Source organism: Mesocricetus auratus, unplaced genomic scaffold (genome assembly GCF_017639785.1).
Source record: "Mesocricetus auratus isolate SY011 unplaced genomic scaffold, BCM_Maur_2.0 Super-Scaffold_100010, whole genome shotgun sequence".
Taxonomy (NCBI): Eukaryota; Metazoa; Chordata; class Mammalia; order Rodentia; family Cricetidae; genus Mesocricetus; species Mesocricetus auratus.
In genome coordinates, this window is record NW_024429194.1 from 18,904,303 (window position 1) to 18,929,759 (window position 25,457).

The following is a 25,457-nucleotide window of genomic DNA, read 5'->3' on the forward strand; positions in this document are numbered from 1 at the left end:
TTTCCACTGCCTCTCTCACCTGGCATCCAATCTAGCTCCAGGCCCCTCAAATCGTCTTTGGTGTCCCAAGGGCTATGAGGATTGGGTATACCCATTTCTTGACTGGGAGACACACGGCTGGGCTCTGTGACTTCTACCCTCCCACCCCCAAACCCAGCCTCCTTTGTTACACTCAAAAGAGATGACAGTAACTGCCTTACAGTTACCCTGCCTACTAGTGTCTGCTCATGGAATACCACAGGCTAGTGAGCATCTGAGTTTATGGGGAGTCTCTGGGCAGAAGCCCTCATCCACCAACCCTTCAATCCCACCAGGACCTAGGCTGGGCAAGCCAGTATCAGCACCACATCCCTGATCCCATGATGTAGGGAGGACACTGGATCCTCTTGGGGTTGATAGCTTCCCTGACGTGGCAGCTGCTCTGAGTGTCCACTCAGTGGCCAGGCTCTGGGGGCACAGGCAGCTTTCCCAGGGACTGGAGTGATAAGCAAGTGTGCGCCAGCCAGGAACAGGAACTTTATTTAGCAAACACACATCCAGCTTCAGCTAAGGGCTGGGTAGGGGGAACCACCAGTCACCTCAGAGCAGGTCCCAGGGCTGGAGGCAACTTGTAGCCAGGACCTTTGCTACTGACCTCTGTGGCTCTTCCGGCACCAACACCCATTATTCACACCAATTTTATCTCCTTGGAGGTCCCTTTCCGTGGGACCTCTACCTAGTCTTGAGTCTGTGCAGGCTCTGTTCCAGCCAACAGCCTATCTATCCAAGAGCCCCAAGGTTAGGGCTCCCTGCTCCCCCCAGTGGTGATGCAGGGACACTGCAGGAGACTCTTGGCGATGGCCGGTCCCATTGGGCATCCTTTGCTCCAAGGGGGCTTGGCTGCAGATCCCTTTCGCAGGGCCTGTTGGGGTCTCCTCACAAAACCCCTATTCCTGAATCCCCATGGGTTCACGAGCTGGGCGGTGCCTCATCCCGTATGCCACCGAAGTTGAAGATGAGCCGTTCTAACAGCCGTCTGAAGGCCCCTTCTCTAGCACCTGACTCCTGTGGTTCTCTACGGTATCTGGAATCCCCAGGGGTGTTTGGCTCCTCTCTCTATACCTAAGTGGAAAACAACATTATGTGGGCAACACCCAAATGAACACACGAGCACCCTCAGTGTGTCCCACCCTTGCTGTATGCTATTCCCAAGTTCAGAAGCTCAATTTACCTCCAGAGGGTGCCAACCTCTCTGCTCAGAGAACTCCTCACCTCTTGGTGGATAGGCTTGGTATCCCAGCTCCTAGGGACACCTGTGGCCCTGTCACTGCCTCCAGCTGAGGATCTGGGAGGGGCTGAGCAGTTGACAGACAAAGGCCTAACCGGGAACCTTCCCTCAGGGAATCTGGCAGTACCAGAGGAGAGCCTTGCTTACATGACCGACCAGCGGGAGAGTCAGGGCAAGGGCACTTGTCTGCCTTGGGGCCTGGGGGTCACCTCCTGCCCTCCTCCCCACTCCTGCCAGAGACTGTTCACTCTAGACACAGCGCCCCTCTCCGGTTTTACAGAGGAGGTTGTCAGGGGAAGAGAAGCAGAAGCAGAGGCAGGCCCAGGACCGAGGCCCAAAGGGAGATGTACAGAGGCTGTTGCTGTGATTGCCCCATGGAAACAGGAGTGGGACATCCAGGTATCAAGGTGACTGCTGGAACCAGGACTGGCAGGGGGACCCTGGTACCGTGATGCCAGCTCCTTGACTACTGGGCCACCGCACCCACACGGCCTCCTGAGGACCTGAACCCCGTGCTCACAAAGGACAAGAATTTTGACGCTGAAGTCACTGCTCAGATGAGATGGACACCGTGGCTTAAGAGATCTCTGACCTCCGTGGAGACAGACTGGAGTCAGCCAACACCATGCCTACTTCATCTGACCCCCAGGGGGCGCAGACAATGAAAAAGAGGAAACCCATATCCTATCCCCAACCCCAGAATTCCATTCACCAGAACTGTCATTCTCCAAAATTAAACATTTCAGCCTCTTTTGCCTTCCAGAAGGCGAAGCTGCGGTCGATGTAGCCACAGATGTCCCCGCTGTTGAAGCTGCCCCGCTGGGAGTCAGACCCAAGCTTCGGGGCGACAGGTTTGGAGCCACTGTCCGGGAGGGCAGTGTGGGGCAAGGACCCTAGTGGTGTCAGGCCCAGTTTGCGTCCAGGCTCCATGTCCCAGGCTGGACCCTGGCTGGAGCCAAAGAAGCGGGCTTTGATGTCCTCGAAGCCGTCAGTCCAGGTACGGCGGCCCGCGGCCACCTCGTCGGTCACCGCCTTGTGGAAGGCGCGCACAGCCTCCCAGCCGTGCGCACCCAGGTTCTCGAAGACCTCGAAGCACAGCAGGTGGCGCATCTTGCGCTCCTCGGCCGGCAGGTCGCATTCCAGGAGCTGGAAGTAGCCGAGCATGAAGAGGTCCAGCGAGAGGCTGTTGTAGGGTACCGGCGCCCCGTCCACGTGCGGCAAGAACTGCTCTGGGGACAGGGGTCCGCGCGCCCTGCGGCTCAGCCTCCGCAGTTGCCGGGCCGGCACGTGCGCCATGATGGCCTTCCAGGTGCCCAGCAGGTGGGTGATGATGCCGCGCTGCTGCCACAGGTGGCTGAGCCGGGGGCCGTCGCTGGGCGGCGGGGAGGGTGGCCGGGGGCTACCGGTGGCCTCGGCGCCCCTGGATCGCGCACGCTGGGCCTCCAAGGTCCTGCAGGCGGCGGTCTTGAGCGCGGGCGTGTAGGCGGACTTCTTCCAGTGGCCGAGGAACAGCATGACGATACGCTCCTTGCGCAGACTGGCCAGGTCCAAGCCCGGCCCCACGCCAGCCTCTGATGCGGCCTCCTCGCAGCTGATGCCAGAATCGCTGGCCTCCTCCGTGTCGCCCGGCCGGGGCTCCCCGCCCATCGGGTCGCCTTGGGGCTGTGGAGGCGCTGACCAGCAGCCTCGAAGACACTGGCCGCGCTGAGCCCCCATCTCACAGGGACCTGAGTTTGAGGCGCAGGGCAGATGCCGGGCAGACTCGAAGTTCCCCCGTAGCGTCCTCACCGACACCCCGCACTCCTGGATCTCACGCTGAGCCTCGCTTCGAAGTGGGCCGACCATGGTGGCCTCCTTGCCCGGGTCCCGTGGGTCCCGTGGGTCCCGTGCAGGCGCTTTCTCCTCTCCTTGCGCTAGCCCATTCATGCCCTTCAGCAGCAGGGACATACTGCGCACCAGGCGACCGATGTGGCTGCACCAGAAGGGCAGCGGCTGCCCGCTGGGCTTGGCCTTCCCAGGCTCCACCGAGGCTTCGAGTTCTGGTACCAGAGCCTGGGCTTCCTCGTCTTCCAGGCCTGGAGCCCGGGGTAGAAAGTGACTGTTGACAGTGATGCTGACCAGGGGCTCGGGCAGGAGGGCTTGCAGCTGCGCTGCCAACCGGCCCAGCTCGCTCTCGTACTCCTGGCAGCGGCGCCGGAGCTGCAGGTCGTTGATCTGCTTCTCCAGGTAGACCAGGTCGTCCTCTGTCAGCAGCTCCCCAAAGGGGCCCAGGATGGCCTGGTGCGTCTGCGAATACCTCCAAGTCGCCTGTTCTGCGGGCGTGGGACCTGAATTTCGGCTCTGACTCTGATCCTGGACACAGAAAAGCTGGGTCAGAAGTCACCACAGAGCACACTCGTTAGCGTTCTGCCTGGTTCCCCACAGCCTAGCCATTGGACACCAGCTGGCCCTCTCCTGGCTTTCCAAAGTAAAGCCAGTGTCTGACCAGCAAGGTCCAGAGTGGGAGCCTAGGGGAAGCTTACCCCAAAGCAGATAGAGAACGGCCTGCTCCCCATAGCCTCCTAACACCTCCTGGTGCTGGCTGTCAAGATGCCCAGGCCCTTCTCTTAACCCTAAGTTGCCTCCTCACAAGCCTCGGGATGGATGCCATTGTTCTAAGCAGATAGTTTGCAAGGGGCCAGCAAGCAGGCCTCGGCCTTGTGCACGGTATCACTACGAACCCTTTAGCAACCCTTCTTCATATCACAGAACTTTGCAGAACCTGGAGCCCACTCTTGGACCCCAAGGGATTTCCCGGCTGCAGCCCCCTCCCCCCCCCCCCCCCGCCACTGCCCTGCCGTGCCCCCGGTTCCTGAAGATGGGGTGGGACGCAGACACGTTTGTTGGAGACAGGCTGCAGCAGGCAGGACTCCTTAGCGCCTGTGGCTGTAAGAGGGGTGACTGATGCAATGGAGCGTTTCTACTTTGACTGGCTTTAGAACCGTTGCCCAGTTGACCCCAAGGTCAGTGCTGTATGGTGTTGAGAGAAGCCTTTCCAACAGCCTGGTCCCCGAGCCTCATCAGTCCCAAATGAACACACAGGAGGCTATATTAATTATGATGCTGTTGGCCTTGCTTGTTTCTTATTGGCTAGCTCTGACTTAAGTAATTACCCCATAATTGTTAATCTAAGTATTTCTCTTACCGGAGAAAAGGGTCCGGACTTCTTACCCCTATGGCAGCTACATGATGACTCCCTGTGTTTCTCCTCCCCAGAGTTCTCCTCGACTCCTAGTCCCACCTATCTTTCTTCCCTATTGGCCAACAGTGCTTTATTGACATATACACAGGACTTCCCCATCAGTATGGACAGTTCGGCTCTAAACCTGGACACAGTGCAATCCACACGCTTTTAGGGCACGGTTGCAGTTCTGCTCAGCTAGTCAGCCTAGGGCAAGTCACAGTCCCTCTTCTCTGCTCACTCACGGATGCCTTCTGGACAACTGCAATCTCCTCAGGCCTCCTCTTCCCCCCCACACCACCCACTCACTCCACTCCAGGCCCGGTCTCTGCCATTCAGCCCCAGGGCCTGCCCACCACACTCAGGACCACACCCTGTCCCCTCTGCCTGGAATGCAGAAAACCCTCGACCCAAACTCCCCCGGCCCTTCCTCATTTCCTGCTGGCTCCAGGTCAGGGTCACGTGCCCAGAGAGGGGCCTCACTTGAGCACGCCCTAAGCCCCCACTTCACGATGCCTTGCCCTTCCCCATGGTTTGCCCCACCCCACCCTCGGTGAACTGCTGTCCCACTGGTGTCTCTGCAATAACTAAGCCCCAGGAAGGTAGGGCTGGCCCAATCTAATAGGTGACAGAACCCATGGGGCCTACCCCTCTGAAGCCATAAATGCCTTGCTTGCAGCCCTGTGACCCAGTTTTGAACCATAGCATGGCCAAAGAGGAAGCTGGGACCGTGTGGTGTCAGGAGGAAGACATCTGTTTTGGATTCCAGGTTCGGCTGGAGCATCCCAACCTTCTACTGGCAGCTTCCACTCCCGCTTGGACTTTACTCAGTGGCCTTGTCCCTACCTCCTCACCCCACTCTGCCACCTCCCACTCTCCCACTCCACACTGCACCTCTACCCCACTCTACCCCGCACCCTACCTCCAGTCTCCAGCTCAAATCCCCACCTCCCTCTGAGCCCCAGCCTCTTCCTGGAGCCTTGCCCTCCTCCTCCTCAAGGCTCTGCCCCTTGCTCTGGATTGCCTCTCCTCCTCTGGCTCCTCCCCTTTCCCTCCTAGCAGCATCTCTGGCCCCTCCCCTTCCCCCTCCCTGCAGCACCTGATCTTCTGGTAGATGGTCTGCACCCAGGCGTGCCTGCAGCTTCCGAACCATCACCTGCCGCTTCCACTCGGGGATGGGTCGGCCATGCTCGTCCTGAGTGGGTACCAGCACGTCTAGGTCTCCTGAAGGCAACCCATCCAGCAGCAGAGTGGCCAGGCCGTCACTGGAGTCCTGGGCTTCCATCCCAGGCCCCTATAGAGACAGGCAGATCACATGTCCGGAGAGGACCTAAGCTTTAGCAAGGTGAGCTTCCCGACCCCTGACTAACAAAGGCGAGGCTCTGAGGGTGAGGATGTGGTGCCCTCCCTCCCCGGAGGGGCAACAGGGGGCAGGTATGATCTTACATGGCCTCCATACAGTTACCTAAGTCATGCCGTGTGGAAGGGTAAGAAACAACTGTGCTTAAAAAACAAACAACAGTGCTGGGCATTGGTGGCACACAACTTTAATATCTCTGTGAGTTCGAGGCCAGCCTGGTCTACAGAGCGAGTTCCAGGACAGCCTCCAAAACAATACAGAGAAACCCTGTCTCTAAAAACAAAAACAAAAGCAAAAAAAAAAAAAAACAACAAAAACAACAACAACAAAGACCTGTGCTGACAAAGCTTGGTCACCAGTTCTGTAGAGCAAGACTTATCAGAGCCTTTACGGAACTGTGTTCTCTGAGAGGACCAGCACCATTTGGCAATTTCCAGAGTCCTCTGAGACTCAGGGAAAGGCAGGGCTGGAAAAGTGGGGGTGGGCAGGGAGGACTCGCTGGAAGCAACAGAGGAGCAGGCTCCAGAACCTTCTTAGGTGTGTCTGGTTGCCTTTTGCAGCAGTAGCTTCTAACCCTGAGTCCAGAGGTCAGGACTCTGGGATGACAGAGAATGGTATTTCCTGTAATGGGGCCTGGCTGCCGCCGCCTAAGATTCTCATCTCCCAAAAACAGGGTGTGTTCAGAGCTGTCTGGGCTGAGAGAACATGAGGGTGTGTTAGCCTTGAGGTGGAGAGATGGAGAGTGAAGGGCGGACACTCACCTTAAGGGCAGCTGGGAGACTGGTGGTCACCCTCAGAGGGGCTGCACAGGCCATTGGCTCCCTTGGCACAGGCTGAGCAGGACAGGCTGGGCTGAGAGTTACAGCTGCCGAAGATGGCGGGAGTCAGAGGGGCGTCAGAAGGGCAAGAGTAGGGGAGAGCAGATTCCAAGCCTGGAGCTCTTGGACCCAAGACAGCCCTGCTCTTCCAGGAACACTAGGCTTGGAGCCCAAGGCCCTGCAGTCCTGCCCCAAAGTCCCCCGGGGGTCACAGCAAAATGCTTATCACTGGGATTCTCAGAGGCCTTAAGAAGGCTTGCCCCAACCTGGCCTCTGGGAAAGCTTGTATGCCACCTAATTCTATCTACCGTAGCTCTTCCCAACCTCTCTGCAGCCTGGGCACATCTGAGGGTCCGGGGGCCTAAACCAGTCCTGTCAGACCCCCAGATCTGTCCTTTGACTACCTCTGTCCCTATGCACCACACCATGACCCTGAGCAAGAAACCTCTGTGCCCCCCCCCCCCGCCCCGCCAGGCAGGCAGACAGAATCATTCACTTAGGTAGACAAACACACAGGCATGCTCTCACACACAGACATGCTTAGACACTCATGTGCAGATACACAGACATACATAGCAACATACATGCACACTCATGTAGAGACGTGCACTCAGACACAGACACACTTGCCCACACAGACAGACAAACTCCCACATGTGAGCATGTAGCTTTATCTTGACTGTGGGTTAAAATGAAACCTCCCTGCTGCATGGGCATTTTCATATCATCCCGTCGTTTTGATAAGGGTTGGTCACAGTCCTCTAAGGGTGCTAGCTGCAGTTGGCAGGCCCTTCCCATCTCCTGATGCCCAAGATGCTTACTGGCCTGCTGAGGGCTCTGGCCTGGGTCCCACCCAAGACCACCTGCTTTCACTTCTGCTCAGATTACTGTGATAATGGTACCCAAGATAGAGGATGTCAACCTCGGAGACTTCAAGGGAAGCCTGGGAGGAGTTCTGGGAAGGGAAGACCCTATGTGCCCAGCTGCCCGAGCCCAGCTTCTCCAAGCTCCTCCCACTTGTCCTCCACACCTTGCCCAGACCTGTTCTTCTGCAGCCCAGCACTCACACGGGGGACTCCTGAGTCCTGAGTCCACTCTCCTTCCATCCTCCATGGAGAGCCTTTCCGTCAACAGTGGAGGAGGTGGAAACGGCGGGGGTGGGGGTGTCATCAGGACTGGTGGCACCTGGGGGTGGACAGACCTGGTCAGTGGAAACTCGGGTGAGTCTAGACTTACGTCTGTCCCAGCAATGCTGGACAAGCATAGGGGGCCTAACGGGGCATGGGCAGCTCAGAGAGGACCTGAAGAGAAGTATGCAAGAGGGAACAGGACGCTGTCACTCTTGTGTCTCCCTGCCTACCCATGCAGGGTGGCTGGGTTTTCTAACAGTCTGTACCCTCCCATTTCCAGCTCAGGATCCCCTGAGCAGCCTTCCTTCAGTCCCACACAGATGGGAGTATGTACACATGCAGGCACACATGTCTCCCTGTGACTGAGATTGACTCCTGAGACTCAAGACTCCCTCCTTGACATGGGCCTGAGGATAACTGGGGGGGGGATTAGAGGATTCAGTAGGAGTCGGTTAGGAGGTGTAGGACAGTGGCAGGTCCCTGCAAGCCCAGCAGCCCCTTTTCAAGTGATGTCAGTGCTTGAACTCAGGCCACATAGAGCCTAGGAAACCTGAGCAAGACCCCTAGGTTGTGTCCAGGGATGCTCTGCTGTCTCAGGGAGCCTGGCCTTGGAGATCAGGCAGAGGGGCAAGCCAGGACCTGCCCTCAGTGACCAAACCAAAAGTGGACCATCAACGACTGCTCAGGTTGGGTAGTCAATTGTCCCTGGCCACCTCTACTGTCCTCAGGTTCCCACCACGGGATGAGCCATTGACAAGAATGCGCTGTCCAGCACGGCCCTGCTCAGCCTCGGCTGCAGCACCTGACCCGGAGAAGCTGGGGGATTCGTGTTCCTACTGGCTCTGGCTGGGGATAAGTGATGTGAGGCCCTGACCACCTCCCCGTGGGCTTCCAAGCCCTTCAAGCCTGGCTTGGTGTCTTTTGGCTGAGAGCTGATATGGAAGGATTCTTGACCTTGTGTCTAGGATGGCGGGCACCCGAGCTCTGTGGGCCAACATTACATCAATGTCTTCTGTCATGCTGATGCCCAACTCCTGCCTGCAGCTAACAGGGCACACGGCACACGTGGCATTCCCTCTGGGCACCCACCCCACAGTCACACCTAAGCCCCAGAACTTCCTTCCAGGGAACAGAGGAAGCCAACATAACTGTCAGGCCCTTAAGATGGTGCTATGGAGACCCCACACCCTGCCTTCATGAACAGGACAGGGGCTGTGGCTTGAGCCAGCCCTGACTCAGAACACATGGCCCTCAGCCAGGTCAGTGTCAGGAGCTGTGCCTGCCTTCAGAGTTCACCCACGTCTGCAGGGTGGCCTTCTGCTCGCGCCCCGCGGTGTGCTGGCAGCCTGCGCTGCCCAGGCAAACCCTTGAGCCACTTCTCACCCACGGCCAAGGCGGATCTGGCCTGCCCTTCAGTCCCACGCCGCCCGAGACCCTCAGCTCACCAGGTCACAGGGAAATGGAAGCAGCACGAATCCCCATGTGCCCTCTTGTGCACCTCATTTATCCTGGGGCTCTGCAAAGCCCAGGAGCCCACACGTGGGGCTGCAGGACTGGAACATCTGTCTCCTTCCACCCGGGAGGTTCTCAGAAGCAAATGCTGGGCAGCCGAGCACAGGGAGCCGTGGGTGTCCCCGTCCCTGCTGTCGGGGGCTGTCGAAGCTGTACCCCCCAGAGTAAGAGGTATCGCATGAATATTTGAAGGCCCAGGTGTCAGGTGGCCAGCAGGCTGGGGCCGGGTGTGGGATCCCTTACTACAGAGCCGTACGCCCCACAGTGGAGGTCTAGGGGATGGACCTCTGGGAGGTAGAGAGCCTGAGGTTACCCAGAGGGGCCCTGCTTGCAGTGAGGAACAGGGGCTTTCCAAGGCCTCACAGCTGCAGGGCACAGTTGAGGGAGGGGCAGCGGAAGCCCTGGGGCAGCTCCTGAGCCTGACGATCTCTCTCCAGAGCCTGAGCTTGAGCCTCGAGGGCTGTTACAGGGGTGACCCTGTGGGACAGGGGCAACTGAATGCTCTGATATGGGGTGCTCAGGTTTAGGGGTCCTTGGCTGAAACACAAGCCCACTGAGGACATGGAAGTCATCTGGGCCTCATCAACTCGGGTGGGACCTGGGGACAAGGGAACCCTCGCCTGGGAGCCTCAGCTCCCATCTCTGCCATTAAATCTACTGTCAAAAGGATGGGCAAGAAGCATCCTTGCCCACCTGACCCAGGAAAGATGGGGAGGGGCTCAGTGGGGCTAGTAGCAGCCTCCGCAGGCTGGGAGGACAGAACAGGTGGGATGCTGGCCTGGGCTGGGAGACGGGGCCTCCAACTTCAGAACAGCCCCACAGCTTGAGGACTTCAGGACCTGGGGCTCACTGGGCACTGGGCCCTCCTCACAACTGCACAAGAAAGAGAAGCCCATGTCATGGCTACAGACAGGTCACCGAAGTGAGGCATCATGGGGAGCATCCATTGGACCTAGACAGGGAGCCACTAGAGCTGACCCCTCTGAACCTGGGCAGGAGGGAACCTAACTATGGTGCCCTCCAGGCCTCGGGATCCTCCACATCCTTGCCTCGCAGTCTTGTCCATGGACCTCCAGGGAATCCTTGTATAGGAGCAGGGGTAGGTGCCCGGCTCCGCCCTTTAATCCTACTGGCTGGCATACCCTGTCCTAGACAGCTGTTGTGAGGATCACGGTCCCTCTGGCTCCACCGCCTGCCATCTCTTCCTTGGTTTTGGTGAGATTTGAGCATTACTGAGCCTGCCATGCATTAATCATGGAGGGCAGCTGTGTCGAGCTGGGTTACAGGCCTGTAATGCCACCCGGACTGAGAAAATCATGACCTCGGACGGAGCTGGACACCATTCACCACGGCTGAGATTCCATTACTGCAGGCAGCCTCCTCCACTGCGCCCCGAGACAAGACTCTGGGAACATTTCCAGCCCTCCCTGGTTCCCGTTTTCCCGCCTGTCTATGAAGGGGCCCTGGGACCCTCTGCAGTGAGAAGAGGGGGACTGAGCTGAGGCCATCGCGACAGAGCAAGAGAGGAACATTGCTTCTGGCCCCAGACACGGTCTTCAGACCTGCTTTAAGAATGAGGACGTCAAGGCTGGTGCCATGCGCCCAAGAGGACCCGACATCACGCTGGTGGGAGTGAGTATAAGGTAGGCGAGCAGCCGGGCGGTGGTGGCACACGCCTTTAATCCCCGCACCTGGGAGGCAGAGACAGGCGGATCTCGGTGAGTTTGAGGCTAGGCTGGACTGACAGCCTCCAAAACAATACAGAGAAACCCTGTCTCGTAAAACCAAAAAAAAAAAAAAAAAAAAAAAAAAAAAAAAGGTAGGCGAGCAGGGAAACCTAGACCATAAGGGATGAGGGCAGCATTCCGTGAGCTTGGAGGTCTGCACACATATCATCAAGGACTGCCTCAGTGGCTAACGCCTCTAGAACAGTCTTCAGACTTCCACACTAGGGAGTCAGGCGATCAGCCAACCGAGAGACGGGTGGGCAGCAGGCTACTGCCTCAAGAGCTGTCTCACCTAGGAAAGGAGACCCAACCTCTCACTGTGCAGAGGGACACGGAGGTCCAGGGAGAAGGCCTGAATTTCCCCAGAGCTCCGTGCAGGCCCCACACCCAGCAGAGGGTGTACCAAGGTCCCACAGAGCCCTTACGTGAAGTGGTCATTGAAGGTGCACCCCTCAGGGAGCAGCTCTGGGTACTGACAACCTAGCACTCAAGTTGCCTCTCCTGGGCCCACGGTTGCCCCGAGAGCAGCTCGGGACAGTGGCGTCTGGGGAATAATGGATTTCACCATCTCAGGTCCACACAGGAGAGGGCCGGTGCAGACAACCTCTGCATATTGCATTTCCATCAATATTGCATCAGGAGCACTCCCCTGCTGCCGGCCTGCAGCTGACAGCCTGTCCTCCCACACGGGGTGGGAGGCCTAGAGAACAACCTTGCAGTGGTGGAGTCAGGCTTCCCTAGTGTTACCAGGCTCCGTCAGAAGACACCATGGTGACCAAGCTCTAACCCTAACTGTGAAAGAAATGGTTCCCACAAAGTCAAGGGTCAGGCTTTCAGGGACTGGGTGGGTACCCACATATGAACAAGAAGGAAGACATTGGGTACAGGAAGTGGATGGACCATATTAGGCCTGTGGGGGAATTCCATGAAGACTCAGGAGTGCCAGGTACCATAGTCCCCAGGCAAGATGATGCCTTGTTGCCTTGGGTCCCATGTAACTTCTCAGACACAGCTAGAGCCAAATCAACCCCAGTAAGGCAAGATGGGCTTGTTACCCTCAATCTAGAGGGACTATGTAGAGACCCTCTCCCTGAGGTGGAGTATGGTCCAGGCTATAGAAATGGACGGTCAAGAGTTTGCATGGACAGAGATTTCTGGCCTTGGAATTCACACCATGCCTGGGGTGGGGGCTAGTCAGGGATTTTTGGAAGCTGGATGGGGCCTGGCCCATGTGAGGAGGTACTCCTGCTATGGGGGCACAGGAGCAGCCACCCCCTAATGTCAGCTGCTACCCAGGACAGGGAAGATCCCAGTGAGGAGAGGAACCTCGTGTTTTCAGTGGCTGGGGTGTCCCCGGGTGCAGAGTGTACAGCCTTGCTCATTTTCCAGAAATCAGCATGTCACCACTTACTCAGCCCCAACCAGGGCAGGGACCTTGCATCGACAGACACAGCCTAGTGTTTAGTCACTGGCCCATTTCCAAAACTGCTGAATGCCGGGTTTTGAGATTTCCACCCCAGGAGGACCCCCACCTGAGTCTTGTGGCCCACTTGAACTGCACCACACTGAGTCAGGCTTGCTGTAGTGAGATTTGGCTGTGACCCCGTGAGGTCCCTCGCACAGGCCAAGGGGCCAAGGAAAGCTCTGCCTCAGTTGGCTCCTGACGTTCTGAGGGGTCACCATAAGAGGAGAAATGTGGTCTCCTTCCAGGTGAACCCCAGTGGGGCCTCACCACCTGGGCCTCAGTGCCCCGCCCACACATGGGTGGGACAGGTCATCTTCCTGAAGGGGTGACACCATTGAGAACTGATGGAACTCCTCAGGGTCACCAGCTTGGGCTGGATAGGGAGGGAGGGATCGAGGCAGGGAATGCATTGGGAAGAGTTGGATCCAAGTCACCAAACCACACCCACAAGGGACACCCTCCAACCTGCCCGGCTCCCCTGTCTTCTCCCTCTGGCCATCTGCCCACACCAACCCACTCCTCTGTGAATCCCCTCATCTGTTCAGTCAGCAAATTGTTGGGCAACGGGGACCAGCTGGAATAGTGAAGGACCCTGGCTCCAAGAGATGGGGACCTGGAGAGCCACACAACGAGCAGAGTGGGCCTGCTACCTCTGGAGAATGACGGGCTGCATGAGGGTCCCTCAGCCATGGTAGGGTCTCGCTTCCATCCCTGAGCACGCTCAGCCTGAAGTAACATCTCCAAGACACAGGCACAGTTTCTGTGGCCCACATGACAGGCATGGCTTGTCCAGTCCTGCCTCAGCCTGACCTCTGTCACAGGACCCATGCATGACAGTTCCTGCCCTGGCCAGTGTTGCAGCCTGGCCTCTGCTTACTACTGGCCTCTGGCTTACTGAGTCACAGGCTGGGTCCTTCCAACGCCCTTGTCCCTGGCAAGCGTTTGAGGTGAGAGAACTATGTTAAATGAGCACTGTAGCCAGCTGCCAAGCCCTCCTCCCCAGTCCTCCAGGGCCCCCGAGGCCAGTCCCCCCCCGGGATAGACAGGGCCCCCAAGGCTTTACCGGTCGAGTCATTTCCCTCAGGTACTGGGCGCAATCTTGGTGTCCGTGATAGTCTGCCAGGTCCATTGGTGTATAGCCATCCTCATCCCGCAGGAAGGGGTCTACGCGGTGGGAGAGCAGGGTCTGGCAGCACTGTGGGAATGGAATATTCCATGACACGCGGCTCACTGGGTGCCAATAGGAACATACAGGCCGCTTCCCCGGCTGCGGGCTTGGTCGCTCAATATCCTGCCGGTGACTCTGTCCTTTTCCTCACAGACTAATGTCGGCCACTGGCACCTGTGGTCCAGCTGACTGCCTCAGGCTTCATGGCCAGGAACCTCTAGCTGGCAGTGAAGATTAAAATAGACCCAGGCTTGTAGCTCTCACTCCTGCCTGGTAAAGGTGACAAGAAATCACTCCAAGTACACCTATTACATTCCCCAACTATAACGTCCAGCCCACAGTCAGTAAAAGTGAAGAGAAACGATTGACTCCAACCAATGGGTCCAGCAAAACCACCATGATCGTGACTTTCAAAGAAATAAAGCCGGAGTGTAAAGACTTAGATGTGTATTACAGACAATAAAAGTAACGTGGGGCTTGAGATGCGGCTCAGGTGGCAGAGCACTTGCCCGGCATGCACAAAGCCCTAGGCTCCATCCCTAACATCTCATGAACAGGCGTGCTGGTACACACCCGCAATACCAGAGTACGGAGCTGGAGGCAGGAAGGTCAGAGGTTCAAGGTCATCCTCAGCTACACAGGAAGCACAAGGCCAGCCTGGGATACGTGAGCCCTTGCCTCAAAACTTAAAAAAAAAAAAAACCAGATACAGTGGATTGCAAATGATAAACGGGCATAAATAGATGGACACAACTAAGAGGCTGAATAACTAGACAGAGAACATTGGTCAGAACAAACCCATGGAAATAAATTACACTGAATGAGGTCACCAGGGCCCAGGAAGACAAATGCCACATGGTCTCTTAAACACGGACCCGGCTTCAAATCTGTGTGTGTCCAACTTGAAGCACAAGCAGGAGCCCGGCAGCTTGAAGGAGCCAGGAGGGTCCACATGAAGGGAAGGTGGGTGGGGTGGCTGAGTAAGCAGAGCATTGCAGCCCTGAGAGCTGAAAGACAAGCAGGGAGGCGTGTCGGGCTAAGAGGGAAAGGGTGGGCGGTGGATGGAAAGCCGCGGGGAAGCCGCCTCACAATCCAGTTGAAAACGCAATTGCAGGGACAGCAGAATGCATGTGGCAACAACAAGACACAAGGACCATGGGCTGAAAACTCCGAAACTGTGAGTCAAACAACTTTTCCTCCTTATAAGCTCTGCAGACTCTGTGATTGACGCTGACTAACACAAGACTGCAAAGTCCAATATACGTGTAATGTGAGGAGAGACAGAACGGGGCAGAGGTACTGTCTGAGAGATCATGGCTGAGGGTTATAACAGACGGCAAATGCACAAATCCAGGAGTTCCAGCGAATCCCAGGTGGTCTAAATAAAGGTCGGCCTGCCTACTGTCACCTCACGGTAGATAGGACGCAGAAAGGACAAGTGAGGAGAGGATAGCGTCAGGACACAGGCCCCTGGTCTTCTAGTGGCCAAGGATGAGGAAGCAACGGATGATTTTTTTTCTTTTTTTTTTTTTTTTGGTTTTACAAGACAGGGTTTCTCTGTATTGTTTTGGAGGCTGTCGGTCCAGCCCGGCCTCGAACTCACAGAGATCCTCCTGCGTCTGCCTCCCGAGTGCTGGGATTAAAGGCGTGCGCCACCACCGCCTGGCAACGGATGATTATTTTGAACCACAAAAAACAAGAAAGGTTAGAAATCACAAAATTTTGGGTTTGTTTGTTTGTCTGTCTGTCTGTTTTTCCTTCCCTCAGACAGGGTCTCCTATAGCCCTGGCTGACTTCACCTTTGTTAGGTAGCTGAGTCTGGCTTTGAACTCCTGATCTTCCTGCTTCCACCTCCCAAGTCCTAGGACTGCAGGTGTGCAGCTCACCTCAGCACACCAGAGCCGGCTTCCAGCTACCAGTTTATTTCTGGCAATGGTATCTCTCACTACGATGAGGACAAAACATCTGGAGGCAAGCACACAAAAAGAACAGAGGATTCCCAGTCACAAAGCCTCAACAGACACACTGGGCTGCGGAACAGCGATTCCACATGCGAGCTCCATCTGCAAGGGGTGGGAAGGAGACGTAGACACTCGGGTTTGTTTTACTTAAAAAGAGAAAGCCTGTGGGGTTTTAAGAGCTGAAGAAACAGAATTGTTGAAGATGGCCTTCCCCAAGTCTCCCACAACCCGTTTTCTCTCGCCCTCCCAGCTTCTCACCCTGGTCTCCACCCTCTTTCAGAAAAGCTGGCAAAGCCACCGTGTCCCCAGCTGGAGGCCATGTCCAAGCTGGGAGCAGGGAGCACACAAGGCCTTCCTGAGAACCCCATGGCCCCAGGCTCCAGCCCTGTCTCCCAGTCACTGTAGGAGCCTTGGCATCTCCAGGTTTGCAGAAGAGGAATGAGGAAGCTAAGCATTCTTCCAAGGTCATAACGAGGACCACAAAACCTCCATCCCCCCCCCCGGGTAGCTCCAAGGCTGCCCTGTGGACAAGCAGGAGCTCTGGGTCGCTGAAGACAACCGTTTGAATCCTCAGCCCCAGCACACCCTGGGCCCTCTGACCCCAGCTCTTCTTAATTCCTCACTCACTATTCTAACACAAACACTGTGTGCGATACCATCGACTTGTACACGTCGTTTCTAAATAATTAAAAATCCTGCACTGGAAACCGGAGGGGCAGATGGCTGAATCAGACGCAGCTAAGAAAGGCAGAGAAAGGGAGGGAGGCCCCAGATGCCCCCTTGGACTTCGTGAGGGGTTCCCTGCTCTGTTGGGACTCTGGCCTCCAGCTCTAATGGCCCGCACAGGACTCCTGCCCACAGGAAGGCCAGGGAGTGGGCAGAGAAAGACTAGTGGTCAGCTTTACCCAGCTGCGAAGGCTCTCAGCATTGCGTATCTGTGCACACAGGGTCACCTGGAATTATGGATTAATTAATAGCAATCTTTGCCACAGGCTTACTTCAGAGTTGTGTCAAGATTACATGAAAGGTGTTTTTTGCTGTCACTGTTGGGTTTTGTTGTTTACTTGTTTGTTTAGCTTTTCCTTTTTGGGACAGGGTCTCCCTAAGAGGATGTCCTCAAACTTGTGACTCTTGTTTCTGTCCCCCAGGTTCTGGGGTTATTAGGTCTGCACCATCATGCCCAGGTGTGGCGATATTTTGTTTATGATCTAATAAATGAAGCTTGCCTGAAGATCAGAGTGCAATGCTAGCCACACCAGTTAACCACAGAGGCCAGGCAGTGGCGGTACACACCTTTAATTCCAGCTCTCAGGAGACAGAGGCAGATGGACCTCTGTGAGTTCAAGGCCACCCTGGGATACACGAGAGTGACTCATTCTAAAAGAAAAACAGAGCTCACATAAAGGTGACCCTAGCGCTTGGATCTCAGGTCTTTAACCCCAGCAATGGAGATGAACATAAGGCCAGGGGACACAGGAGCCCGGGCAGTCTGAGGTTCGGTGGATCTCCCCTGCAATCTGAGCCTCGGTAGAGGTAAGAACTCTCCAGTGGTTGGCTGCCTTGCTTTTCTGATCTTCAGCCTGAACCCCAATATCTGTCTCTGTGTTTTTGTCATCCAAGCTACACCCAGGTTATAGGTGACGGTTTGATTTACCTGTATGCAGAATCATGGCACACCTAACCATCAGAAAGTCAGGCTGTTGTGGCCGGGGATGTGGTTCAGTCGGCAGAGGCCTTGTCTAGCGTGCATGAAGCCCTGGGTTCAGTTGCCAGGACCATGAAAACCAGGTTTGGTAGTGCACCCCCAAGGCCCCAGTGCTCAGGAGACAGAAACAGGAGGATTAGAAGCCCAAGGCAGCCCTCGGCTACTTAGTGAGTTTTAGGCTACACAAGACTGTTTTAGAAACAAAGGCCTGCTCCCGGTGTTTTGACTGAGAACAATGGTAGTGCCAAAACAATAAAAATAAGGGTCAAATCAGTGGAGCTCCAACATCAGGCCCAGCAATCGGCATCATTTTTAAAGCTGGGATGAAACAAAATGCCTGCCCCCTCTATGTGTACTGTGGAGTCATTCCTGGAGGGGACTGTGAAGCCCAGTCTGGTCACAAGCGAGTCAGATGTGTGCACGCGCACTCATTTCTGAGGGGGTGAGGCGTGGTGAGGAGGTTCCTGGCTCAGATGGTCACTAGGTTTTCACACCTGCATACTGAGCCCTGAGCCCTGAGGAGGTTCACCGGGTGCAAGTGAGCCCTTCACTGAGCAGGGCCGTTCTGGCAGAGACACCATTCCTGTCCAAGTCACAAGCCTAGAAGCACCCCAATCAACGTAACCAACCCAGTCAGTCACCGTAACCAACTAAGCCAGACCCAAGTTTCCGGGACCCACAGAAGGATGACCCCCACGGAACCTACTGACAGCGACAAACACTTCTCGTGTGTGCCTGCTGAGAGAATGACTGTGAGCAAGGGAGGGTGCAGGTCACCAGACCGGGACGATGGCTGACCCTCCGCAGGATAGTGCACTAGGGAGTGGGTGCCCCCGGGCCTTCTAAACGATCTTTCTGGAGTTAGTTGGGTAGAGAGCTAGCAGTCCTTCCCAGCCACACATCTGGCCTGCGGCAGCCTCATACACACTTGTCCGCTGTCCTACCACACAGTGCCCTCCTTCAGACATGAAACACACCCGTCCTCATATCCTACAGCAGCTGGCGGTGGCCTTCCTACCCCGAGGTACAGCCTTGCTTCACCCTGCTCTCTCCCCAGCCTCCCCCTGCCACGCTGACCTCACCCAGCTCTCCTTCTCCTTCTCATGAGTGTCCAAGTCTTTGTGGTTCTTTGTAGACGAGTTCACTGATTCTGTTCATTCATAGTCCTCCCGCTGGGCGCAGGGGAGCACCCTCAAGGGAGTCTGTACTAGCCTCCTCAGGCTTCACCCAGGCCCAGTTAAAACCAGAATGGGGTGGCTGAAGTGAGCTGCCGGCATATTTTGAACTTCTCTGGAGGTTAAGCTAAGCTGGAGAAACACGACTCACCTTCCCCTAAAAAGGAGCTGGGGTGCTTGGGACCTGCTAACCAGTGTCTGTCACCAGCTGCCTGTAGGCCCTACAGATTCCCACAGGGTGAGGTGGAAGTGACTCCCTTCTTCTAGAACACTGCCCCCTGTCACCCTGTCATTCTACCCAGAGAGAACAGAGAGGGTCTCCAAGGACTCTGGCAGGCTCCTCTGTCCTCCAGGCTCACCCTGCCCAGGACAGAGCTGGAGTGACCTGAGCAGGGATTGTGGGAACGTGAGGTGAGCAGAAGGAAGTCTCTGCCCGGAAGGCAGGAGAGTAGAGGAAAGCCCCTGGATAGCTGCCGTGGGCAGGGCCAGCTGCCTTCAGTGACTCTGTGGCTGCACTGTGTGGGGTTCTCTTGCTTGGCATTGCTGAGGTGGTTCCTTAAATATTTGAGTTCCTGCTAGGAACAGTTATCCAAACTCTGACCCATGCTGGGACACTGGGCCCACTGGACACGTGCTGTCTCCAGTGACAACCCCCATAGATTAGTCCAGTCTGCCTGGAGAGTTGCAGGGAAACCTAGGCAAAAATCGAAAACCCATGAGGCATCCAGGAAGCAGGAAGGGACCAAACAGGGCTCACGTTTCTCAGGGCAGGAAGGGTGGTGGAGAAGAAATCTGCATGGGACCAGACACAGACAGGCCTCCAGCTGCCTCAGCCCTCAGAGCTTGGCACCTCTGACCTATGGCACTTCAACTGTAGCGGGTTCTGGAGATTCTTTCCTGACAACTGGGCCACCTGGACCAGCAGGCCTAAGTTATGCATTCTCCGTTAGCCTTTAGCCACACGTCACCAAGCCTAGCCTAGAACAGGGACCGGGGGTTTCCTGAGCCATCTCACGACCTAGGGCATGTGCTCTGCCGGCTGCACCCCCTCCATGCCCCACAGAAGGGTGGCGCCGGCACATGTTTCAAAGGACGTGTGGGAGGGCTCGATGGCACACTGACGAAGGGCCAGCTCGGAGTCCCAGGCCTCCACGGAATGTACCTCCACGTGCCCGTTCTCAGCTGCGTCGTGCAGGGGAGTTCCTCCCCAGGAGTCTCTCTCGATGGGGGCACCCATGAGCAGCAGCCGGTCAAGAACAGGTGTGTGGCCACCGCGGGCTGCGAAGTGCAGGGCAGTGGCTCCTTCGTTGTCCCGTGCTGTCAGGCCGATGTCTGTGAATGTGACCTGGTGACAGAACCCAGGAAGACAGCCGTCAGCTGAGGAAGGACCTGGGGTAGCCAGCCTCGGGGAGGAGGGACAGGGACACTCAGAGCAGAGACGGGACTCCCAGATGTGGTCAGCAGTGGGCAGTGGAGACGTTCCCAGGAAGCCCTGAGGCACAGCTGGCTCGTCCCACGTGCCCTGTGACCCATGCGGCAGCATCTCACGTGCCCGTGACCCATGCGGCCTCCCAGGCCAGGGCAGGGTATGTGAGCACAGGGCTTGAACTTTGGAGGCTCACCAGCCACAGCAAGAGAGGAGCACCACGTGGGCATTCAGCAATAGGAGGGGTAGAGAGGGAGACGGCACAGGCAGCCACTGCAGTCTCAGCTCCTCTGGGAGGGTGCTGTTAGAGGCCTGGGTGCTATGGCACCTTCCCCCATAGCTCTGGTCCAGAGCTGTTCACATTGCCTGGAGTTTGTCCTGTTGGTTGGGGCCTTGAGTGAGGCCTGCATTGGTCTCTGACCTCATCCGCACCAAGGGGTCTGCCCCACAGCACCCGGCTGGGGTCCTCTCAGGCTGTCCAGCCAGAATCTATGTCCACCCTCTCGTGGGCTTGCCTACGAACTCCTGGGGTTGCCTTTGTCTGTGTTCTGTGGGGTCTGCAGGAAGCTTCTTGGAGGGGGTGCTCCGAACTGTGATGCTTCTGCTCTTTCTGCTGCTGGGGACGGGGTTAGTATTTTCCACAAAGACGGGGTTCCCTTGCCATAGAAAGAACTCTTCCCACTGAGCTGTCCTAAGGCCTACAGAGTTTGTCAAAGGTCTCGGAACAAACGCCCTGTGCCCTGCCACAAGCCACCACAAGCCACCACAAGCCGCCACAAGCGGCCACAAGTGTCTCCAATCGCACCCCACTGGCTCACATCCAAGTTGCAGGGTAGCCAGCTGGAGACTCAGACTGGGACACAGCACAGGTGAGGGGCACGGTCTCAAGTGACTGAGTTAGATCTACAAGAAAGGCCATGGCCAGAGCCTCGAGGACCAAAGGTATTGGGGAACTGGGCAGCCTGGAGCTGAGGCTTTCTCCTGGGGGAGCTGAGGTAGTGAGGAAACAGGTGACACACTAGGGGTCGGGCAGGTGCAGCAAGGAAAGTGAGAGCAAATGACAGCCCCTGGGACCTGCAGCAGGTTGGTTGTCAAACCAAGGTTGGGGAACATTGCTCGTTGGGCCTCCTCACATCAACTGCCAGGCCCAGGGAACCCAGCTGACGGACAGGACCGAACCTCCAGATGGTGTGCGGAAACAGCTGCTATGGTGCCAGCCAGATGTTGGCAGGTGCTAATACCAGGGACACCCAGGGATCTCAGGAGGGCACAAGGCACAGGAAGTACAAGGCCTTGGGAGGAGGCTGGAAGGAGTGTTACAGGAAGAGAGAGAGAGAGAGAGAGAGAGAGAGAGAGAGAGAGAGAGAGAGAGAGAGAGAGAGAGTTACAGGAAGGAGAGAGAGAGAGAGTTACAGCAAGAGAGAGAGAGAGAGAGAGAGAGCTACAGGAAGAGAGAGAGAGCGCGCTACAGGAAGGGACAGCCCCATCCCCTCCTTCACTGGTACACAGCATGTCTTTCTGCCGTGCAGGTGGATTTTGTCATAGAGCCCTTGTCCACGACCCAGGCCTTTCCTACTCCACCCCAGGCCCAGAGGCCAGGACTTCCTGCCTTTGAGCGTAATGCGCTCTCTTCTGAGAAATGGCCTCATGGGCTGCTCCCCACCACGGTGCACATCAAACTACCTACATCCTGCCTATCCGTAGCTGCTCTTCCTCCTCTGCCCCCTCCTTCTCCCCTCCAAATCATGGACACTATGGGATCTCTAGTGAACTCTTGAAATGCCTACCTCCTCTGGGAGTGGCTGTTTTTATGTTGTAAAGGTGAGAAGTCCCCGGCCCACCCTGGCCCAACTCCAGTCACTCTGGAGTTTAGGATTTCCTTCCTGGGAAAAGCGAGGTGCGAGCCCGGAGCTCCGAGGCAACCGGGCTTGAATGTGGTTGAGTGGCTCAGGCCAGGTGCTGGCATCTGTGGCAGGGCACCTGGGCACCTGGACAATCACCAACAGCAAGTGAACTCCAGAGAGGCACCCAGCTCCTAGGAAGGGGTCCTGAGAGCCCCGGGGGCTGCCAAGTCTCCTATGGTTCCATGGGCACCCCAGAGACCCGCCTCATACTCTGGTGATTTGAGTGACCTCAGTGCCTCGGCGTCGCCCTTCCAGGCCTTCTAGGATCTGGGGATGTCCTGTTCCCCATGGTGCCCCCTTACCAGCCAGACAACCAGAGAGTAGTGGCCGCGGGCAGCTGCAGCGTGCAGCGAGCTCATGCCATCCAGGGCACGCAGGCGCACGTCGGCCCCGCAGTCTTTCACCAGGAACTGTGCCAGATGCAGGTGGCCCTCTTGGCAGGCCAGGTAGAGTGGAGAGGCGCCGCTGAGGGTCTGCTGGTTCACACCACTGTGACAGACAGAGGGAGGCTCATGAGGCCTGCACCGGAACTGCCCAAGGAGGCTGAGCTGGGGAAGCATGTGGGGGACTTTGTTCTCGGTGAATCCTTGGTTCCCAGTGACCAGCTGCAGGGAGCTCCAGTGTCCTACCCCAAGCTGACATCATCCTCGGATGACACAGACTTGTCCCTGATCCGTGACCCCTGATCATATGAGTTTCCCTAATTCCTTCCAGCTTCTGCCTCGATGGCCTCTGTGACCCCATTTCCATAACCAGTGTCCTTTCTTTCCCTCTTTCCTTGCCTGGGTCGCGCTTACTCATGTCAGTCATTTTAGACGGGGGACGTCACAGCCATCCCTGTAGACACAGAATTGACCGCCCCCTAACTCCGGAGGGCCCCCTCTGCCTCTGAGACACTATGTGTGTCTGCTGCCGCCGCCAAGCAACCCTGCCAGACACAGCTCTGTATCCACTGAGCAGAGCCTCCGCTTTGCCTCAGTGCTGCGCTCACCGGGGCTGCATGCGGTACCCTCCCTTAGGAGTAAGGCTTGGCTCTTAACTGCTCCGGGTCAAGCGTGTGTCTCCTAAGGTCTGACATCCTCACCTCTGCGGCCCTTGAGCCAGTGTGGCCACAGGCAGGGGAGGCAGGGAAGTAATGGCATGTTTCCACAGACACCCCGCAACTCACTGAGCAACTGTGGATCCACCCCAGAGGGCACTATACTCCATCATGGAGAGGCCACTATAAGCTTCAACCTGCAGAAGGGGAAACTGAGGCTGAGAGCTGGCTGATTTCAGGTCTCTTTCCTCTCAAAGCCCCTCGGCCTCACTTTGTTCTAAAAAGGTGAGCGTTGTATAGACCGGAACACAACGAAGGTGGGAAGAGAAATTTGGAAGCTGCTTGCTTCCGTGGGTCTGGCCCTATTTCCCCCCATCCTCCAACCCTGGAGGGCGGGGCACAAGGCCTTGGATTTGAGGAGGCTGGTCCGGTCAAGGTGTTCCCGATGTGGAGGGTGACTGAAGGCAGTTGCTTTTCCCAGACACCATTGGGTGCAATCCTTGCAGCCCCCCCGACTGGTGCAATGTTTAAAGATCCCCCCTCTCCCGTGCACAGCCTGCACCCACGCCTTCTGCCCCTGCTTATCCTTGGGCTCTGGAATCACAGGGCCTGCCTCTAAGGCCACCAGCCACATATGTGGCCTTTGCCTCTCCTCTGTGCGGGCTCCCTCGGTGGCCAGTCACTACGGGCAGAACGACCGGGTTCTCACCTGCCGTGGGCAGCTGTCAGGAGCTTCACACAGGTCAGGTCGCCACTGACGGCAGCATGGTGCAGAGGCAAGGCCCCCTCCAGCGTCTCCAGCGTGGCCGCATGGCCCTCCAGGAGAAGCCACTCCACCAGAGCCGGATGGCCAAACCTGGCAGCCAGGTGTAGCGGGGAGACGCCTGAGGCGTCTTGGTCCTGCCGGGACACAAGCAGGACACTGAGCCTATGCAGGTCCCGGTGCAGCCTGGCGGGGCAGTACCAACATGGCCAGAAACACCTGCCCGAGGCTGGTCTCTTGGAAGACCCCTTAAGGCATGCAGCGGGCTCCTTTCCCGCCTCCTCTGCCTCCTACTGAATGAGGAGCTTGACTGGGGAAGAAGCTGGGCGAGGCCCCTGGGATCCCTCCCCACCCAGGCTGCTTACCTCTCTGATCAATTGAGTGCTCCCCCCCCCCCGCACATTCTGCACATGCTCAGAAAGGCTTCCATTAGCACAGTGACTCTCAACACAGGTGTTCCAGGACTGAGACCTCTAGACCTCTGCCCCTCAGCCCTCCTCAGGATGGTCCCCAGGGCATTTCTCCTGAAGGTGTCAAGCAACTGGCAGACCTGGGCATTCCCTGAGGGTGCCATAATCCAGAGAGAGTCTGGAAACAGGCTAGTGCCTGTTCTCTGCCCTTGGGGGCCATCGGAAGAGTCAGCGACGTGGAGGTTGGAGCAGCTCCATCCACGCCATGTGCTGGTGTCTCTGTCTCCATCCAACTCTTGTGCTCCCAAGAGGGCAGCCTGGCTGAAGATGTGTAAGTCTCTTGTCTGCAGCAGCTCAAGGCATGCAGCAGGAAGGAGGCTGGTAGCTCTGATAAGACATGTTCCAGCAGGATGATCACCTGACTTGAGAGTCTTCTCACTAGGTCGGCTGTCAGCCTAGGGCTCCAAGATCCTGAGAGCCCAAGGTGCCTCTTTACAACTCCACCTCCTGACCTTTGGGGTCAAGGTTCATTGATCAGGTCTAATCAGAGGTGGGATCCTGAACATAGGCAAGGCCATCATAGGTGCTCTTTGCTGGGGCTGGGGTGGAGAAGCCCAGACGACTTTTCTGGATACCTATGAGGGTGACTGATGTAGCCTTGGTGTTCAAGGGTTTGGGGGGAGGGGTGAGAGACAGAGACAGAGCTTAGGACCTTCCGGGGACCAGATGTTTTGGATTTGCCCCAGCCAGGTTCACGGACAGCAGGCCTAGAGCCTCCTATCCTAGCTTACCTGCAGCCCGCAGCCCCCGTCACGGACCAGCCAGCACAGCTCCGCCAGGTTGCCAGTGGCCGCCGCATCGTGCACTGGTGTGGCCCCGTTGTGTGCCTGCTGGTTGCCCGGCAGCTTGGCTCTCTGCACCAGGAACTTGACACAGTCCAGGTGGCCAGCCCGGGTGGCATGATGCACCAGGCCGGCCCCCAACTCATCAGTGATGCCTGGGCTCAGGGCACCTGCCTCGAACAGCCGCTCCAAGGTGGCTACATCTCCGTCCTTGGAGGCCACCAGCGCCTGCTGCTCCTCCATCCTCAAGGCGGATTCTCAGTGGTGGTGGCTCCTATGCAGGCCCAGCAGGGCTTCCTGTTTCAGGCGTGGACGTTGCTGAGGGCTCTAATTACCTGATAAGCAGCTCACTGGGCAGATGGGAGACAGCAACAGGGGGGCAGGCCGCGGGAACTGGCCCGCAAAGCCTGGCCCAAGCAACTTGGGCTCAGTGCCTGGAGTTTTGAGCATGGAGAGTGCGGCCCAGGAGGGAGGGATATGCAAGTCAGGTGGCACTCAGCCGCTGGAGTCCTGCCACCTACGGAGTGAAGCAAGAGGATCCTTAGCAGGGCTCTTGGCTTGGGAT

General features: G+C 57.0%; 1 protein-coding gene across 3 annotated transcripts; it reads right to left on the reverse strand.

Moving 5' to 3' along the window:
• Window positions 1-212: 212 nt before the first annotated feature.
• On the reverse strand, window positions 213-25,303 carry Espnl (espin like). 3 transcript variants are annotated; one of them, XM_021234186.2, is made up of 9 exons: window positions 24,842-25,303; window positions 23,587-23,777; window positions 22,141-22,327; window positions 19,671-19,853; window positions 13,563-13,694; window positions 7,735-7,850; window positions 6,609-6,699; window positions 5,587-5,781; window positions 213-3,619 (listed from the first exon to the last, which is right to left on the reverse strand). In XM_021234186.2, exons 1-9 carry the CDS (start codon window positions 25,133-25,135, stop codon window positions 1,988-1,990), a joined length of 3,021 nt encoding a protein of 1,006 aa, XP_021089845.1. In that variant the 5' UTR covers window positions 25,136-25,303; the 3' UTR covers window positions 213-1,987. The 3 variants fall into 3 exon arrangements, with proteins under 3 accessions (XP_021089845.1, XP_005082263.1, XP_021089844.1); XM_005082206.3 differs by having other exon boundaries at window positions 213-3,613; window positions 6,618-6,712; window positions 7,733-7,850; XM_021234185.2 differs by having other exon boundaries at window positions 6,609-6,712; window positions 7,733-7,850.
• Between the last annotated feature and the right edge of the window lie 154 nt (window positions 25,304-25,457).

Excerpts from the sequence above, each read along its gene's own strand:
- Espnl (XM_021234185.2), bottom strand. The coding sequence starts at position 25,135 with ATGGAGGAGCAGCAGGCGCTGGTGGCCTCCAAGGACGGAGATGTAGCC. Across the intron at positions 13,695-19,670 it reads CTGAGAACGGGCACGTGGAG|TGCTGCCAGACCCTGCTCTC; the intron begins GTACATTCCGTG and ends CCATTCCCACAG. Across the intron at positions 7,851-13,562 it reads TGAGGGAAATGACTCGACCG|GTGCCACCAGTCCTGATGAC; the intron begins GTAAAGCCTTGG and ends GTCCACCCCCAG.